Raw genomic sequence first — 20,545 nt, 5'->3', positions numbered from 1 at the left:
AGAACCTCACTCAGTGTCCAGTCAGGCCTTTCACCCACAAACTGAACCAATCACAGACCAGATCAAAAGCCACCAGTCAGATGGGAGTTCTATCATTTTCCAAGTCTCTTTTATTTCCTCAAGCTTAACATGATTCAATCAATCTGTGTTTTCTTTTTTCTTAAATATTTTTTCTCTTTATTTCAGTAATCTTCATAACTTTTAAATATATTGTTTCTATACTGCTTCCATCTATTTTACATTTCCCCAATAGACTCCATTCTTCTCATCTGTTGTTAATACAGCGGTATCTCAGGTTAAGTATTTAATTCGTTCCAGAGGTCCGTTCTTAACCTGAAGCACCACTTTAGCTAATGGGGCCTCCTGCTGCCGCCGTGCCGCCGGAGCACGATTTCTGTTCTCATCCTGAAGCAAAGTTCTTAACCTGAAGCACTATTTCTGTGTTAGCAGAGTCTGTAACCTGAAGCATATGTAACCTGAAGCGTATGTAACCTGAGGTACCACTGTATTTAGTCACAATCATCCAAGTTGTTTCACGCCTAACAGTCAGTTTGAACCTCGGCCTCCCAAGTCCCAGCCCATCACTGTAACCATTACACCCACCTAACTTATACCTTTTTTTTCCTGGGACGTCTTCATCTAATAAAAGAGGTATTCTTAGTTTCATCTGACAAATGCTAGAGTGGTATTCTATGTACTGATCCATGTCACTGTTTGTCAAGTGGAGGGGGGGAATCTATGAGTCTGACAAGAGGTGTTTCAGGCTTTTTAGGGCTTACAACACAGACAAGCTAAAACAGTAGGATCCCATGGAAGTGGGGAGCAGACATCTATGAATCGGCATAGACCTCCTGGGCACACAGCTTCTCCTCAGAGGCCTCACTCTTTTTCTGCCATGAGGTAAGTCCCGCTGAACACAGTCTGAATTGCTTCCAAGGAAACATACTTAGCACTCAATTGTTAAGTTCCTAATGGCCTGTCATTTATACCAAAGTTAAAAACCTTAATGTAGCATATTTGTATCACAAACGAGTACCACTTCTTAATTCCTTACCCAATAAAGTGGTTCCCTGGTTATGAGGAAAAATATAATGAAATCTACTGCTGCCTCCATTTACTACATTTAGGCATCAAAATACCTAGAGTGGTACTTCAGGTTAAGTACTTAATTCGTTCCAGAGGTCTGTTCTTAACCTGAAACTGTTCTTAATCTGAGGCACCACTTTAGCTAATGGGGCCTCCTGCTGCCACTGTGCCGCCAGAGCCCGATTTCTGTTCTCATCCTGAAGCAAAGTTTTTAACCTGAAGCACTATTTCTGGGTTAGCGGAGTGTGTAACCTGAAGCGTATGTAACCTGAGGTACCACTGTATTGTTTGTTTTCAGGATCTGTACATGTGATCTGTTATTAAAAGCATGGCCTGCATATTTTCTTGTTTCCAGGTTTTGAAGATGGCACCAGGATACTGCCATTATTCTTGAAATTATCAGGGTTTTAAAATATAGATATATTTGTGTCAGAACGGAATTTATTAACAATTTCTCCCATCCCTGCACTGCCAATCTGGAGGCCCACAAGTTCCCCATTCCTGCTGTGCGTGTTTTGTTTTGTTTTGTTTTTTTAAATTTGCCTAGAGGGCAAATTTATAGGTTCCTGTTTTGAAGAACCACTTTTTCTGGCAGCTTCCTCAAAGCCACAGCGCATTATTTTCTGATGTGAAGCAGTCTTTGAAATAGAAGCTTGCAGAATATATGTAACCTATAAAGGGATTCCCCGGTACAGTGGTACCTCAGGTTAAGTTCTTAATTCGTTCCGAAGGTCCGTACTTAACCTGAAACTGTTCTTAACCTGAAGCACCACTTTAGCTAATGGGGCCTCCTGCTGCCGCCATGCCACCGGAGCACGATTTCTGTTCTCATCCTGAAGCAAAGTTCTTAACCCGAGATAACATTTCTGGGTTAGTGGAGTCTGTAACCTGAAGCATACGTAACCTGAAGCGTATGTAACCCGAGGTACCACTGTAATTATGTACGTTAGTATTTATGTGAACTAAGACAGAGGAAGACACATGAAAGGTGCTAGACTGAGGTAAAAAATATTGTTATGAGAAGTATGAGACACTTGATGAATGGTAAAAAATTATCTGTTAAGATTTTAGAGGCCTGAGAGAAGTGCCAGGACATGCTGACATTACCAATAAAGGACACGGACGTTAACTGTGGTTGTTTTGTAAGCTTCCAAAATAAGCTTCACTGCAAGGTGAATGGGCCAGGTGGTAGGACCTCTCAGCTCCAGATGGTCTTGGATGATGAATTATTTGGATCTGTTCCAATCCAGCTTTTGGCACAGGAACAGCCTGAGCCCCCAATGGAAGATTTATGCCAGAGAATTGATTGAAGAAGTGCCATGTTCTTAGTTCTCCTGGACCTTTCATTGGCCATGGTGTCCTTCTGGACTGCTTATCTGGGTTGTTTTTACAAGACCTGGTCCTGTGGTGGTTCCTTATGTTCTAGAGAAGCCTTTCTAGAAGGTGATACTGGGAGACGATTGTTTCACTTCATGGCTATTGCTGTCTGGTGTATCCCAGGGTTCAATACTGTCCCTTATGCTCTTTAACAGCTACATGAAACCACTGGCAGAAGTTGGAGGTTTGGGCTGCAGTGTTCATCAGTATGCTGGTACCACACAGCTTTACTTCTTACCTTCAGATCCAGGAGAGGTTGTTTTTGAACTGTGAGTTGCATGTTTTGTTGTTTGTTTTGAATGTGTATTTCTAACTTACGGATTTTGCATTCCCTCTCGCTTCATCACACATGACTAGGGGGCATGACACAGTAATGTAAAACCCAATAAAGAATAAGAACTATAATATTATTTGAAATATACCCATCTCCATCTATTTAGTATATCACTCAGTACATAGCCAAGCATCTATTGGGCCTGGCAGAAAAGGTGTCTTCAGCTGGTACCCTAAATGAACCAAAGCTGGTTAATTCCCTAATTTCCTTTTTTTTAGGAACACAGGAAGATGTCTTATGGTGAGTCAGGCCCATTGGTCTTTCTAGCTCAGTACTATTTAGCAATACTTACCAGCAGCACCTCTCCTGGGTTTCAGACAGGATATTTTCCAGCTATACCTAGAGATGCTCTACCACCGAGCTATGACTCCAAACACCTCCATTAAATTCGGCTAGCTCGATAAATTGAAAGTGTAATATATGTGTCAATGTGTATATGTAAAAGGGAATTCTGGCAACAGGTGGACTGGAATTAACTTTGGTATTTGTCCAGCAATATCCCCCCACCTTTAAAGGCTGCAGTGCTGGTTGCCAATAATTTTATTTTCTCTGGTGTGGGAGACAAAGTTTTGCTTTTGGTATGCGTTTTGAACAAAGATTAAAAGGTGGAAGTTACAAGTGGCATCTGAAAAAGAAGAAGCGAAGACAGAGGCAATAAGCACAATGAGTCATTAATGTCTGAATTCCAGTTCATCTTTGCCAGAAAACATACACCATGTCATTGAATCATCTCAGAAAAGGAGTGGGCTACAAAACAAACAAAAAACCATCAGCCAGGAAGTTCTGCTGACTTGGGAGATGTATCTGCTTTATTCTATGACTGACGCCAGTCTTTTGAAAGACACGTTTTAAGTTTTGTAGGCAAGGAAGACTAATTTAATAATTAAGTTGGCTAGATAATTTCTCTAATTCTTTTAAGCCATCTTGAGACATGTTTGTTTCACTTTCTTCCCCAGGCTTTCAATAAATATTTTCAGGGCAGGTTATTATTGTTATTTATGAATTTATGTATTAATAAGTAACCATGAAAAGGAATATGACAGCAATGAAATAGTAAAAACAATAAAGCCCTCAATAATCAATGAAAGAGGATTAAAGACTCAATAAATGTTAAAAAGCCATGGAAAATAGATGGATCTTTGCCGGGAATCAAAATGAGGAGAGAGTAGATACTAGGCAAGCCTCCCTGGGTATTGCATTCCATAGGCAGGATGCCACCACCAAAAGAAACACAAGGCATGGGCTTGGAACCAAAGGACCATGCAGCTAATTCTACACCCAAGAGAAGGATTTGGACCTGTGGTTCTTTCAACAACAGCACATGCTATACAGGAAGTGACTTTTCGAAAAGGGAGGAGTTTCACAGTGGTTCGCTGCTTAAAAAAACAATCCCACTGGTTATTTCCCCAACCTCATTATAAATAAAAATTCAGAAGAAAAGAAAATTATACATGTGGCACGGCACTGCATGCCCTGACTTCTCAAATCCTCGCTTAGATAAGCAGCCACTGCCTCTTAGGCTGTTATTGTTTGTTTCACAATGACTAGAAACTTGGCTCTCTTTTCTTAGCAACAAAACAAGCCGAATCTCCCGGTTCTGCCAGAGGCCGCCGGTTCCACAGCGCGCGCGCGCGCACACACACACACACACACACGGCGTGCAACGCCCAAGGTCGGATCCAGCATCTCTCCGTCCCCCTGGGTCTCTTCGCACAAGGCTCTGGAAGATGCTCGGGCGCCATTCCGTCCCCAGGATACAGCATCCGACCACAGAAAAAGGAGGCGAAGACGACGAGGAGGAGGGGGGAAGCAGTGGCTGCTTGTAAGCCCTGGTTTCCCCTACCGAGGAACCGAAACCTCTATTTCCGCCTCCCCCTCCCCCACCAGCCACTTTCCACCCGCTCGCCGTGGGCTGATGTCGCTGTTGCTGGAGGGAAGTGAAAATGAAATCGACTTTTCTGAGAACTGATGAAAGCAGCGGAGCCTGCCAATGAACGGCTGCGGCAAACTTCCGCACCCCTTTCTCTCCTTCCAGCCCCCACCTCCCCTTCTCTCGCTCTCTGCACAAACAGGCCTGGAAGAGGAGCAGGAGGAGGAGGAGGAAGGGAGGATTTCCAAGACTCAGCTCCTCGCGGCTTCCTCCCCTTGTTTTGCTTTCGATCTGGGCTGATCTCCGCCAAAAGCAGAGGAGGAGGGAATAACTTTTAGTTTTGCTCCCGCGATTTATGCAGCCGCCTGTTTTCCTTTCCATTTTGCGTCTCTTGGCAACCGCGATAACCTTGAAGGGAACTGCCATAAATAACGCGAAACAAACTTATTGGTAAGGCATTTTTTTCTAAACAAAAACCAAAACCCAAATATTAATCCTTTGCAGATTAGGCGTTTCTCTCCCCGCCCCCCACATGCTTGAGACGTTTGCTTCCAGAAATGTTGCTATTGATCTTGATTGAAAACAAAAATAAAAGGCCAGCGCCGTTGCGGGTCATATGATTTTAGGTGCAGCTACTGGTAAGAGAATGCAGGGCTTTTAATTTCACTTTTGGATTTGCAGAGGCTGGGAAGGGATCGGCTGGAAGGACGCGTTTCTCTCGCTGGTTGTGGGGCTCTGAAACAGGCGGTTTGCTTAGGGGGTTGCCGGATGGCGAGGAATAGCAGCGGCAGAAACAAAGGCGAGGAGCGATTGCGACGGGGCGGAAGGGAGAAAATAATCTGGATTTAGGAGCACAGAATTTGAACCGAGCCCAGGAGCACCTTGCTTGGGGGACGCGGAGGAAGCAACTTTTATTTTCACTCCCGCGGAGGTTGACGAGAGAAGCTAATGGAGCTGCTGAGCTGGTGGACACTTGTTGTTTTCGATCCCGGGATACGTTGGCCATGCGGATATTATTTCTGGCAGCTGACCAGCCTCTTCGCGGGCGTGGAAGCTAGGTGAGCGAGCGAGGGCCCCCAACCCTGCAATGCACGAAGGGGAGCTGTGCATAAAACCGGGGGGGGGCGGTCGGGGGAAGGATTTCTCTTCCCACCTCGGGGACTTTGAACCCAGCCATGGCGGGGCAAGGCCCGTTCCGGTAGAAATCGCTTTGCCGAGAGAGGAGAGCCGGGCGGTTCCCGGGGCCCTGCGGCTGCCGCTTCCTGTATGCTTTTCCTTTCCCACTCGGTGCTGTGAAATGAGGTCGGGGAGGGGGGAATTGGGCTGGGTGGTTTCGTAACGTGTGCTTGGTACCGAAGGGCGCCGTGTGCTCTTTTTTTGCTTTTCCCCGCAGAGGCCTTGCGGCTGCCATCTCCGCTCTCCCCTGCCCCTCCCCGAGAGGCTGTATGTAAGAGGAAGAACCAGGCAGGGAGGCGGCCTTGGGCTGGAGCCGGAGAGAAAGGGAGGAAATGGCCACTTCCCGCCCTTAACTAGCAACTGGCGCTTGGGGGGGGGGAGACACACCTGGAGGTGCCACTCTGCCCGAGGCTGCGGGGGGGAGCCCCCACCTCCCCCAAATACAAGCGTGACACCCCCACCCCCCGCGAAGTAGGTTGCTGGTTACACAAGCCTGGCTTGGCCACTTCCTTTTCTCCTCCGCCTCAGCGGCCGGGTCAAGCCGTGACGTGTCTGCTCCGCTTGGCCAATGGGGAGCCGGCTTCGAGGCAATAGAACGCGGCACTGGATACTTCTGCGGCTCGAGGCGTGGGAGGAGAAAGGCGAGACTAGGTGCATTTTGTTCCAGGAAGCTCGGCTTATCTGGTGCAAGGGCTAGCAGATATACCCCCTTTCGCGCGCTAGCCTTACCCGTTTTTGCTTGAAGTCAGGCCGAATAGTTTGGAATCCAACGATTTTTGTTTCTGCCAAGGGATGGTGGTTATTCTAGGGCAGGGTTTGGAGAACCTGTGGGCCTTCTAGGTGCTGCTGAACTGCAACTGCCATCAGCCCCAGCCAGCATGGGCAATGGTCAGGGATGATGGGAGTTGGAGTTCAGGAATATCTGACGACACAAGGTTGAGGAAAGCTGTTCTAGAGTGTCACAGCTGCCTATGATGGCCGCCTTTGTTGGTCATTGTGTTTAGGTACATGCACTTGGGGAGGCGGGTGGCACTGTGGGTTAAACCACAGAGTGTAGGGCTTGCCGATTGGAAGGTAGGCGGTTCGAATCCCCGCGACGGGTTGAGCTCCCGTTGCTCAGTCCCTGCTCCTGCCAACCTAGCAGTTTGAAAGCACCTCAAAGTGCAAGTAGATAAATAGGTACCACTCCAGCAGGAAGGTAAATGGTGTTTCTGTGCGCTGCTCTGGTTCGCCAGAAGCGGCTTAGTCATGCTGGCCACATGACCTGGAAGTTGTACGCCGGCTCCCTCGGCCAATAAAGCGAGATGAGCGCCGCAATCCCAGTTGGTCACGACTAGACCTAATGGTCAGGGGTCCCTTTACCCTTACCTTACTTAGGAAAGTGTACCTTAGATCAGAAGCTCTAGTTAGCAAATTCATGGTGCCACATGGTTGATTTTCTCTGGTTTAATTAATCTAAAATCATTACCACCCCAGTTTATGCTTTGCCACTTTTAAAGGATTTGTTCTAACAACCTTAGATTGTGGCATGGCAGCCCCTTTTCTCACTGGGATTTAGCCATAAATGTCATGTGCAGAGGCAGCAGGCATACACAGTGCAGAGCAGGTCTCTTGTGAAAACCCAGTGTGCACAGAGTTCTGTGAATGTCTTGTATGTGACTGTCTCTAAGGAGACAGCTAGAAGTCAGCAGTGGTTGCCACACTTCAGGAAGCCATTAGAATTTTACATGAATAAAAATTTGATAGTCTGTAAACCTGCATTTCCACTTTTCACTGAATCATGACACTGAATACAAAAGAGCCGTTCAAGTGAGGGGCATAAAAGTATATTGGCTATGAATGTTGCAATGTTGTGTGCCCTGTAATATCAAAATGTACTTTGTCTGCAAAAATTGCTCAGCGTGAAGATTAGACTATGTGAGAAGTAAGGGGGGGGGGGCTTCTCTAGTGGCACCCACCCACCTTTGGAATGCCCTCCCGTCAGATGTCAAGGAGATGAGTAACTATATAACCTTTTGAAGACATCTGAAGGCAGCCCTGTATAGAGAAGCTTTTTAAGGCTTAATGTTTTATTATGTTTTTATATATGCTGGAAACCACCCAAAGTGGTTGGGGCAATGCAGTCAAATGGGCGGGGTAGAAATAATAAATTATTATTATTATTATTATTATTATTATTATTATTATTATTATTATTATTATTATTAGAAACACAACAACTCAATTCCAGTGAGAGTCACTCATTGAAATCAATGAAACAAGTTTTTAAACAGCAAACCTAAGCCCCATTAATTTCAAATGGACTTAAGTGCAACTGACTTTTACTGAATGTAAGGAAGTCCTGGTTTAAAGGTTATTTGGAACATGGGGATTTTGGGTGTTCTAAGTCTTTGTTTGGTCCAAGTTTGATTTTCCCTATCCCTAAATTGTAGCAAAATCCCTTCAAAAGAGCGGCATCCTTTGCATTGGGCAGTCTAGAAATCCTAATTTGAGGAAATATTACCATTTTTGAAAATCTCAGTCTGGTTCTCTTGGATCCCAGAGATCGCAGAGATCGCATAGGAAAAGGGCCTATCATTAACTCTTAAGATTTAGATATTCATACCAGCTCAGTTAGTATGAAAATATAAGCATAGCCAAAGTCTTGGGACAAGTACTTTTTAACTTGTTCACAAATTATCTAGAGGTAGGGTGAGTAGTGAGGCAGCTAAGTTTTTTAAAGACTTCAAATTATTCAGGGGATTAAAAGACAAAAAGCAATTGTGAGGAACCCAGAAAGGATCTCTCCAAACTGGGGAATGGGTATTAAAATGGCTAATGCAGTTTAGTATGAAGTGATAATTTACTGGGGTAAAAAAATATTCACATATACACTGATGGAATGTGAACCAGCAGTGGTGCATAGGTTGGTGAAAATGTAGATGCCGTGTGTTGCAGCTTTGGAGGAGAAGGCAAATTCCTTTTTTGGAAATTGTTTGAAAATAGAACTGCCAATATTATAGTGCAGATTTACAGACTTTTGGTGTGACCAAATTTAGCATACTGTCCGCAGTTCTGATCTCACCTCACAATATTGAGCCAGAAAAGGGCAGTCAAAAACGATCAAGGGGCTGGAGCAACTCCTAAGAACATCTAGGCTAGCATCCTCACTATGGCCAACAAGTTGGCTATGGGAATCCCGCAAACAGGACCTGAGCTCAAGAGCACTCTCCCCTCCTGTATTTTCCAGCAAATGGTACAGTCATACCTCGGGATGAATACGCTTCAGCTTAAATATTTTCAGGTTGCGCTTCGCGGCGACCCGGAAATAATGGAACACATTATTTCTGGGTTTTGCTGCTTGTGCAGACGCTCAGAATGATGTCACACGTATGCACGGAAGTGGCGAAACCAGATGTGCAGTCACATTTTACATTCGCTTCAGGATGCGAACAGGGCTCTGGAACGGATCCCGTTCTCATCCAGAGGTACCACTGTATTCAGAAGCATACTGTCTCCAACCATGGAAGCAGAGCAGAACTCTCCTCTAAGGAAAGCTTACAATGCTTGGGTCTTTCTGGTTTTGAAAAAAAGATGAGTAACAGGGGACATGATAGAGCTTTATAAAATATGTAATGTGGAGAGCATTTTCTCCTCTAAAAACCCAGGTTATCCAGTGATGCTGAATGGTGGGAGATTCAGAGCAAACATTAGCTACTGCAAGATATCGTGACCATAGATAGCTTTAAAGCTGAATCGGGCAAATTCATAGAGGATAAGGCATATTGATGGCTCCCAGTCATGATTACTACTGTATTTTTCGCCCTATAGGACGCACTTTTCCCCCTCCAAAAAGGAAGGGGAAATGTGTGTGCGTCCTATGGGGCGAATGCAGGCTTTTGCTGAAGCCTGGAGAGCGAGAGGGGTCAGTGGGCACCGACCCCTCTCGCTCTCCAGACTTCAGGAGAGCGCCACCGCCAGCCCCACAAGCTCGGGGGACAGCGGGGAGGCGGAACGCCGCCATCCCGCTGCCTCCAGCCCCGCAGCGCGCCATCCCGCTGTCTCCTGACCTGGTTTGGAGGCTGGCGGCGGGCTTCCCCCTCCCCCAGCCCCGCATGCTCCCAGAGCAGGCTTCGCGCAGCTCTCCGCAAGCTGTGGGAGCCCGGTGCGACTTCGCGCTGGGCTCCCACGGCTTGCGGAGAGCTGCCTGTTCTGGGGGGGGGAAATAATTTCCCCCCCTTTATTTCTCCCCCCCCCCCAAATCTAGGTGCGTCCTATAGGGCGAAAAATACGGTATATATTACCACCAGTATCAGTCAGGATGCTGCAGGTTCTGTTTTTGCACTGTTCTTCTGCGGCTTTCTTGTAGGTGTCTGCTTGGCCACTGGGGAAGAGAATGCTACGCCTGATGGCTCTTCCCACATTCTCAAAATTAATGTGGACACTGGGACAAGTTTCACTTAATTACGCTTCCTATATTGTAGCACTGACGCCGGTAATGGCACAACATTTCTTGGGGCAGAAATTGTGCTTGTACTGAAGAATGGCCATTTTAAAATAACACCATGGGCTGTGTTCAAGAGCATTAGTTAGGGATGTATTGTGTCTCCCCATCCCATCTCAATTTAATAATAGTTCTGATTAATTTGTTGAAAACCAGACATTGCTCAGCTCTAGCTGCCATCTTGTAAAATATCAATGTGGTGCACAGTACAATAAAACACAAAACACCATTAAAAACAGTACAGTTGGCAGGCAGCTACCAAAGCCAGCAAAAATGTGTGGAACCCTTATCAGGTGTCTCCAGACTTCTCTGTGGGGAGAAAGAAGCATGTTATTTTAACATGCAATCTCTCTGGCCACCTGGTTAAAAACCCCTTCCTTCCTGGAGATAGATCATATAGTCACATCTCAGGTAATTTGCTACTTTCAGAAGCAGCAGTGGGGAACCTGCAGCCCTCCAGATGTTGTTGGACTCCCAACCAATTCCCACCAGCCCCACCCAGCATGGCCCATTAATGGTCAGGGGTGATGAGAGTTATAGCCTGGAGAACAACATCTGGAGAGCCACAGGTTAGTCACCCCTGCTTTACAGTGAGGGTGAATCAGAAGGATACACCTGCATCTGAAAGTCACACCAAATTGAGAGTTCCCTTTAGGACATTAAGGGTGTTGTGAGACACCCTTCGAAAACTTGGATTGTTTGTGCCACAAAGTAGCGTGGAGTTGGATATAGATTAAAAACTATGGCTGTTGTTTCCACTTGCATGTAGAACTATGGTCAGATTTTAGAAACGGGTTTGTGTTACTTGCATGTAGACCAGGGGTCAGCAAACTTTTTCAGCAGGGGGCCAGTCCACTGTGTCTCAGACCTCGTGGGGGGCCAGACTATATGGGGGGGTGAACGAATTCCTATGCCCCACAAATAACCCAGAGATTCATTCTAAATAAAAGGACACATTCTACTCATGTAAAAACATGCTGATTCCCGGACCATCCGCAGGCCAGATTGAGAAGGCGATTGGGCCGGATCAGGCCCCCAGGCCTTAGTTTGCCTAACCATGGTGTAGACAGAGAAGTGAATTTTGTTTAATTTAGCAGCATTCACTCTCAAGTAGATGTGCATAAGATTGCCACCCACAGAGGATCTTGATTCTAGTCACAATGGGTTTACCCAGAAGGGCACTGATTCTCAAAAGTCTCCAGCTGCAGAAGCCTCATTCCATCCAGAAATACTTCTCTTGTTGGGGCATATTGTGCATTATTGGCCTGCTGGGCTGTAGTTTTAGAAACTCTTGCAGCTTCCAAACTGCACTGATGCCTGCTCTGCTTTACTGGCACAAGTGCCTTTCGGAGCGCAGCCTGAGTTTGCTACTTCATAAGCATGAGTCATTCTTCCAGTGTTAAACAAGAACAAAATGTGCTCTCAGCATGATGTTCTTTACAGTAAGGTACTCTTAGCATCAGTGATTTGTTAAAACACTGCCTACTCCTGTAATGCTGAATGCTGCTTATGAGTTTTGTTTTCTGTTTAAGGGCACTTTTGCCATGCTGCTTATGAATGGGGAGGAGGTACAGGGCTGCCAATACAATTCTGAATGTGTGATCTCTGTGCAAAGGGGAAACTAATAGGCTGGGCAGCTGAAAAGATACTTGTGGCGTGTCCAGGGTTTTGTACGTGGCCAGTGGGTTTAGAAAAACAAACTTGTGTTTTTGTATCAACGTTAGATTTCCATGCCATGTCAAAAACTACTTTGGAAAGTCCCTCCCTCCTACATTTTAAGAGGAGCCATATGAAATGCGCCACTTATGTAAAAGAAGTCTGCAAGTTCAAAGCCTGTCCCCAGCCAGACTATAGAATACTATTTGTACAATTATTTGCATACTGACCTTTTTCTTTGCAAAGATATCTCAGATTATGAAGTAAAAATAAAGGTACAGAGATAGATGCTCAAACTGTGGTCTGTGAACTCTGTTCTGTGGTCTGTGAAAAGGTTGTACAGTCAAGAATATCTGTTCTTGGCTGTGCCTATGTTTTATTTTTTATGCTAATAGAGATCAAGGCCTTTTGAACCAGGGCTGGATTATCAAATAGGCTAACAAGATTCTGGCCTAGGAGCTGTGATTTTCATATTAAGATGCTGGTGCAGTCTACTAATTTCCCTCTAAGTAATTTCTGAAATAGTGGTCTAGATTAGGGTCCCATCTGCACCATATATTTAAAGCTGTATGATACCACTTTAAATAGTCATAGCTTCCACCAAAAAAAATCTTTATTAAGAGTTGCTGAGAGTTATGACGAGACCCCTATTCCCCTCACGGAAGTAAACCCCATGTGGTTAGGAGTCAGTCTCTCTTCCCAGGGAGCTCTGAGAATTGTAGCTCTGTGACAGGAATAGGGGGCTCCTAACAACTCCCAGCAACCTTAACAAACTGCAGTTCTTTGGGGAAAGCCATGACTGTTAAAAGTGGTATGATGTCATCTTAAACATATAGTGCAGATGAGGAAACTCCTGCAGCTAAGCTGGTGTCTAATGTATTGCTCTGAGGCCGAGAGGAGGTCTTCTTGTCTGGGTAGCCCAGGACCTCCATACACACTGCCCAGGCTTGCGCCCCAGGAATGTCATTTGGGTGCTGCCAGTGCAGCAGTTTGACTTCACCCTCAGAGGCACACTCCATTGTCTCTCGAGACAGAGAGATTCCAATGACCGCCTTAAACACAAGGCAGGTGAGGCCTAGTTGTCAGAGCAGTAGGCAGGATAGTCAACGACCATAAATAATTGATTGGTGGTTGAAAACAGAATGTTGAAAGAAATCCAAGAAGTTTATTTAATCATGTATGGACCACTTTATATAAAATATCCAAAAGTGGTTTATAAAAATAAGGAGCCAAAGATTCTTAAATCAACAAAGAGCCAAGGGCCCCAAAACAAAACAACTCAATACACATATATTGATAATATAAATAGCAAATATTTTTTTAAAAAATCAAATGTCCAACCTATAAAACTCTTAAAATAAACAGTACTAAAGATAATGAAGACAGTGACAGCGATGACTCCAGTGACCAAACTTGAAAGTGAGATGACTGAGTGACTTCACAGAGCTTTGCTCACAAAAGCAGACACATCCATCGTGTTAGAAAGGTAAAGGTGTGGTTACTAAAACATAAATTAGGCATGTGCTTTGATTTTTAGAAGGGAAAAAAGTTTCCTAAGTGGTCCACTGAGACCCCAGCAATTTTTCAAGTGATATTTGAAGGTGGAGGCGGCGGCAGGGATTTTGAGAAACACTGTTAGTTTATTCTACTTCCAAATTTATGTCATGTTTACACATACATAGGACACACAGCCCCTCCACAAATATCTGTGCATCAAATACGGGAGCAATTGGCATCCTCATCAGAGTGCTGAGCTAGGTAAAGAACTGCCCTGAAATCTACAGGTGAAGGGCGGTATACAAGTTTAATAAATAAATGGGGGGAAAATAGAAAAAGACCCTGCACTATGTCTGCTGTACTTTACTTTTTTCTACTGCCAGTTGTAAAATTGGTGGCTTCCTGGTGGGGCAGAAAGAATTGCACAGGGAAGCTTTTCCAGGGCTTGCCACCCCTAGTTTAAAAAATTGTTTTACTCACATGTTTGTATGGTTCTAAGATCACAATGGGGAGCAAGTAGTTCCTTTTGTTTTGTTTTCTCACCCATCGGGTTGGTGTTACGACTCGTCTGTCTCATAAAGTTGAATTGGCATTTTAAAGAAATGAAGATTGCAAGGCATTCTGCCTTCTCAGAATGCTACATTTGTGATTAACAGTACTCAGAAGGGTGGGTGATATGTCTAAGGGCAACAGATCTCAAAGAGTGTGTGGCTACCAGTCACACGCCTACTCAACACCAAGTGACACTGTAGCATAGCTCCTGATTCCCACAGTCAGGCCATGCAGAAATCTCCGCCGATGAAACCCAAACATCAAATGTTTGTAACAGTAGAACAAGCTGCATTCATAGAGAAGCTGCTTAGTCATGGGGAAGTCCAGCACACCTTGTCAGGCAAAATCCCCCTTGGCAGGTTGCAAAAAGGATTAATTTTGTAATGTATGACACTGAACTTTTCCCTTTTCCCTGCCATATGTGTGACAGTTGTGCAGTTAAGTTCTCCAGTGTAATACTTAAAATTAAAATCACCAGTCTGTAATCGCAAGCAGCCTACTCTAGTATAACTCCATGTGCCAGCTGACTTGGTGACAGCCATGCATGCCAGCCAGATGGAGATGCTAAGCTTCCTTGCAAAAGCCTAGTTGTCTGTTGCAGAATGCGCCTGGCGCCCGACTAATTTCGAACACTGTAAGATGGGCCATTGCTCTGATCCAGCAGGCTCTTATGTTCTTATGTTATCATGATGTGTAACTAGTATAAACACTGTGGGGCTATTACCCTGGTGTTACAGGCAGATGCACTGGTAGATGAAGCTGTATAATCATGCTCCAACAGAAATTAAGCCATAGCTCTCCGGTACATTAATACATTGCACATTGACTATAAGTTATATATGTGTGCAAGAACTCCAAACTAAATCATTTATAGGAGTTGCGGGAAACCTTTGGCCTTCCTGATGTTCCTAAACTACAATTTCCATAATCATTGGCCTTGCTTGCTGGGGCAGGTGGGGATAGTAGTTCAACATCTGGAGGACAAAAGGTTCCCCATAGCTGGTTTGTGGCGTGCCGTGTAAATTTTTGAGCATCTTTAAGGGGGCGGGGCGGGAAATAGCCTCATTCTGTAATAGTTAAAGGCACTGAATATCATACATATCCCCTGGCACATGTGACCGAGTATTACTGCTTCATTTATGTAAAGCTAAAACCAGCAACAAAAAAGTAATTCACACATGGGAAACAGAAAATAAAACCCATAAGAAAGTTTGCACAAACAGCCAGGGGTTCAGTACTACAGTGGCAGGCACTGCTTTTGCAATAGCCAAGTAATGGTAATCTCCTGCTAATTATGTTGTTGTTGTTGTTATTATTTGCACTTGCAAAAAAAAATGTTTTTATTATCCTTTGGGATGTGGTTCAGAGTGTTCACCTTTGCAACTCAACATTACAGCAGGGCTTGAGTGACAGAAACAAAGTACAAATGAGCAAGTACAAGCAAATGTCAAAATGCCCAATTTGGGAAGTCTTGTGCTTGGGAGATTTCCAAGTCCTTAAAGGTGAAGAGAGGGATAGGGGTGGGGGAACTTCACTTTCTAAAGAGATCATCTTTATTTCCAGTTGTCTGTCTAGGCACAGGTGATCTGTAGGTGGGAATGTCTGCACCCCAAAGCCATGGGTTAATCATGCTGAGAACTGGAGGGTTACAAAATAGGAGAGGTTTTTTATGAACAGCTAGAACAACCCCGCCCAGGTAATAAAACAAACTCTTTAATCAAATATCACATACCTTTATTGCACTGAGCAAATAGACGTTGCTCATGATTACAAAGAACAGTTTTACAAAAACAAAGATTACTATGAATAGCAAGTACACCTTGTGATTGTGACGCTTGTACCTCAGATACTTGAAATCTTGTGCTCCGGCACGTTCCATACTAAAACATTTGGTGTCTTTTTTCTGATTTCTACTCAGAAATGAAAACATACTCCCTGTCCTTTTATAATACCACTTAAAAGGAGGTTAATGAAATGGTCTTTTAAGAACCGATTTGTTCTTAGCCTCAACTTCTGTGTATTCTAAAGGGAGAAGCTGTGCTTGAAATATTAGCATACTTTTCCTAATTGACATATGAGTGCATTCTGTAACCCAAGTACAAATCATTTATAACATGCAGCTATCAGAAAAGAGCCCATAAACAATAAAAGTATCAGTGTTTTGTTTTGTTTTCTCTTTTGCCATGACTGCAAATTGCAAAATTCAAATGCGTTGCTTTGAATTTTGGACTGGCTTGAATACTGCTTTTGTTTGTTGAAGGTGAGAGAGTCAGTATGACAGTCTCCTGAAAAAAATGAATATGCTACCAGATAAATCTCTGAAAACCATCATGTGCTTTTACAGAATTGGGCCCATTTATTTTAATTCTTCCTGCTTTCAGAACACATAATTTAAGTGATACCTATTAAAGGTATCCTTTGTGATATAAACTTCTAATACAAGAATTAATATTTAATTCTGTTGTAAGTGTAAGCAGCAATTTTTCCTCTGTGCAGTTTTGGCTTCCAAATTTCCCCAATACCCCGGGGCCTTCCAGGAGTTCATAAAAGAAAGGAACACTCTTATCTCCTATATACATATAAACATAAGGCTGTCATCACACAGTTCTTTTCATTGAAGGATTTGTAGTGCCTCATCACAATCCTGGATTTGCATGAAGTCAGGGCTGGGGAGGTGAGCAGAAGAGAAGGCAGGGTGCACAACAACAGGGTCTTGGCATGGGAGTGAGAAAGGGGAGACACTGAGAGGGGGGAAGTGGTGCTTTAGAACAGCGGCACCAGGGATGGAGGAACACAGAGGCAGTTTTAAACAACAGCTGAGGTTTGAATAAAGCAAGGATGTAGAGACACAGGGTGCTTAGAAGTTGCAGTTTGTGGAAGGAGGACGATGCAGAAGGTTACTGTGAGTTGGTTTGGGTTCAAGTGGGGCTGCAGAAAAGAGAAACATGGCTTCAGAAATGGGCTTAGGAAGGTGAAAAGTCATCTTAGTACAGTGGTACCTTGGGTTAAGAACTTAATTCGTTCCGGAGGTCCGTTCTTAACCTGAAACTGTTCTTGAAGCACCACTTTAGCTAATGGGGCCTCCCACTGCCGCTGTGTCACCGGAGCCCGATTTCTGTTCTTATCCTGAAGCAACGTTCCTAACCCGAGGTACTGTTTCTGGGTTAGTAGAGTCTGTAACCTGAATCGTCTGTAACCTGAAGCGTATGTAACCCGAGGTACCACTGTAGTCACATGAGGTGGGAAGGGAAGTTCATAGGGGTTAATGAGGGAATGGCTGAGTGGTTGGTGAGCAGAGGGAGCAGGGACACAGCCCCTAGTTAACAAATGCAGTAATAGGTGCAATGTAATTTGTTTGGTTTAGGGAGCTCTCATTTCTTTCATGCATCTTGTCACAGAATTAATGTGAAATATGGCCTGCCATTCACGAGAAGGATTAGCTAAAGTTTCCTAGTAACTACCTATGACCTTATTGTCTACTTTCTCAGTCATCGTTAGATGTATTCTTGGTGGGTTCATTTATGTCTTCCAAGTACAAATTCCTTTTGCTACCTTTGGAAGCAATAAGAAAGGGGTTAGATGAGGGAGTGGAACGTGTGGCCCTCCAGATGTTGCCTGACTACAGCTCTTATCATCCCTTACCATTCACCGTCCTGACTGAGGCTCAGTCTAACACTATCTGGAGGACCACAGATTCCCCACTGCAGTGTCTAGGTGATAGTTAGGCAACTGCTGGTTTGCATTCTGTTGCTTTTAGTCTCCTCCCTCATAGGCTGTACTGGTCAGGCAATAATGCACAAGAGACGTGGTTTATTATGGACTAGCCCATCCTTCTTACATGTCACTTGAAGGCACAAAGTTCATCGGTCAGGGGCCCGTGAAGTTGTTACAGTAAGTGCCACCAGTGCTTTTTTTTTCTTAAAAAAATGTTTAGGGGTACTCTCATTTTCCTACTCATATTGAAATACTGCCCCTCAATGAGGCCAAACTTAGATTCACAAAATGTTTAGGGGTATGTGTACCCCTGCGTCCCCCCCAAAAAAACACTGAGTGCCACACTTTTAAACAACAACAAAAGAGAGGTGCCAGTACTGCGTACCCTTGAGTACCCCCTGAAAACAAAAAAGCACTGGGCCCAGCGATGGCTGGACTGTTTTACCTTGGCTCTCCAATAGCAAAGTTTTTTCTCATGTAACTTTTGGGTAGAACCTGTACAACATGGAAATAACTGAGGAGCTACATTTCCTGGGAAAATTAGGGTTGCACTATGCAGAGTCAGTAATAATGAGTCACTTTTGCGAAGGCTTAGAAGGCAAAAAGATTGTGTTTTTCTTCCTTGGTTCTATGGCTCAAATTAAATTAAAACCATCCACCCAGTCTTAATTTTTTCCTCCCATGCCTTCTTAAATGCACATTCAGGAAGCGCCAGATGATAGCCATATAATTTACTAAGGAAGTTGGGTCAAAGTTCATACCTTTCTTTTATAATACAAGCAGTGGCCGATAAATGCATGCCCAGTTTACGCATGACCACGCATGTGTGCCTCTTGGCAACCTCGAAGTGGCTGGAAAAGGGGGAGGGGGCATAACACGGTGGGCTTATGCGTGCTCTGCTGCCATGCGTGATGACCCAGAACACAACCCCTGCGCAAATCAGGAGTTCCCTGTACATTGAACATGTCTTAAGTATACAGGTGATTTACAATCACAAAATATACATGGTTAAGCTAAGGTGGATGTATATGTGTATCCATATCTTGAAGATGAGCTAGATTTTTAAGGGTCATCTCTTATTTCAGAGCATAACTGAGGATATCGCCTACCTTTTAACATCACATCTGCCTAGAACACATCTGCCTAACTTTTATTCCATGTTCCAACTTTGATCTGGTCACTGCTGAACCTAAGCAGATCCTGGCTAGTTGGGGTGACTGCACTGCAGGATTGTGGATTAGCATTGGTGGAAAAGATTGCATACATGTAAAGCTCTGAAATTCTTGAGAAGTATTTGATGGGAAGAAGCTTGGGGGGGGGTCTTCACATATGTAGAATTCTTTATTATCTGCAAGGTTTTTTGGTGGGATGGAAGTCTTCTTTTGTTTGTGGTAGAAGGCTGTTCTTCATTTTTGTTCAAATGAGAAAGGAAGGGTTGGAGAAAGACCTGGAATCAATGGGTGCATGTAGTCTCTCTTTCCTTGACAATGCACACAGGCACTGACTTAGAATTTATTTTATGCGCCAAGAGCATGCGCATGAAGGAACACAGTACCGTTCAGCTGCCTAGCTTCTCTGTAGTACTAATGTGAGTGCCAGAACAAGAAAAGCGATCCACTTTTAGTGAGGAAATTGCGCTCTGGAGGCTTGTCTGAATTAGGAAAACATATGAAATGTTGTATATTTTATCTCTCTGCACACTTTGACCTCTTCCTTGGGTGTTGCCGTTCCTCCCACCACCCCCAATCTTCACCAGCTGCTTCAAGTTAGATGAAGGCCACATTGGGGAAAATGTCAAAATGTGCTTCAGAGTAGCTGACTGGGGCATTTTCCATGTGTGGAACAACTGAGCTCAGAAGCATGCATCCAGCCAGCCATAAAATATACTTAGAAGATTTATAGGCAATTTTTTCAAGTCTTAAGACAATGAAGGCTTCAAGGGTGTTATCTCAGTATGCTTAAATGCCTCTGCTAGCTAAGTTTTTAAGTGGTGAGAAATGTAGTCTAGCAGCTAAAATAAGTGTTCAGGGGGGTGGCCTGACATTTGTCACTGGTCACTCTCATGTAAGTGGGATGGGGTGGACCATAATCCAACTTCTATTGTCTCCCCAGATGCTTCTTTCTCCATCTCTCCCTTCTAGCCTTAATGGCCTGTGAGACGTATCACATAGATAGGACAAAAGCAGGAGACAGACAGGTAAGTGCAGAGCTCAGCTTTGCTGTATCTGTAATCTGAACAGACTAGGCTGCTAGGACAGCTTGCAAGATCACAGTGTTAATGAAACAACTGCACCAGGAAATGAGTTGGGATCCAAAGCACACATCTTAGCAAGGGATGGTATGACCCCCCCCTCCAGCTCACTTGCATAATTAAACAACTGGCTGCATTTTGAACTACATACTTAACATTTCTGCACAGTTTTGGTAACCTAGTGGTTACCATAGAATTTACAATAGTGCCCGGATCATCATATTCTAGGAGTGACCATAACTAAAGTACCACCCTAAGTAGGTATGAGGCACTTTTGTCCACGATGACCACCATCTGAGGATCCCAGAAGCGTCTTGCCCTAGGGTAGGTGTGGGGAACCATTGGCCCTGTAGATGTTGCTGAATGACAGCCCCACCATGGGCACCATTGACCATGCTTGCTAAGGCTGATGGGAGTTGTAGTTCAGTGACACCTGGAGGGTCAAAGGTTCCCCTCTCCTGCTCTGGGGCCTAGGCAAGTGGCTCATTGTGCGGGAAATGTGCTTCATAAGGCATATATTCTGATATTGGCATAACTTTCCTCAACCTG

The 20,545-nt window shown here is 44.4% G+C and overlaps 1 protein-coding gene across 6 annotated transcripts in view; it reads left to right on the top strand.

Annotated features, from left to right (window-relative positions):
* Positions 1-4,896: 4,896 nt before the first annotated feature.
* Positions 4,897-20,545, top strand: part of IRF2 (interferon regulatory factor 2) — a 39,125-nt gene continuing 23,476 nt past the window's right edge. Inside the window, exons 1-3 of one of the 6 annotated variants that reach the window (XM_082237917.1) lie at positions 4,897-5,117; positions 5,349-5,725; positions 19,858-19,942. In XM_082237917.1, the coding sequence (XP_082094043.1) occupies positions 5,616-5,725; positions 19,858-19,942 (195 nt within the window). In that variant the 5' untranslated portion in view covers positions 4,897-5,117; positions 5,349-5,615. Of the gene's footprint in view, positions 5,118-5,184; positions 5,306-5,348; positions 5,726-19,016; positions 19,036-19,857; positions 19,943-20,545 lie in introns of those variants that run through there. The other 5 variants (XM_082237918.1, XM_082237921.1, XM_082237919.1 and 2 more) reach the window with 5 other exon arrangements.

The sequence above is a fragment of the Podarcis vaucheri genome (genome assembly GCF_965113315.1).
Source record: "Podarcis vaucheri genome assembly, chromosome: 9".
NCBI lineage: Eukaryota > Metazoa > Chordata > Lepidosauria > Squamata > Lacertidae > Podarcis > Podarcis vaucheri.
This window is presented reverse-complemented; position numbering and strand designations above follow the sequence as displayed.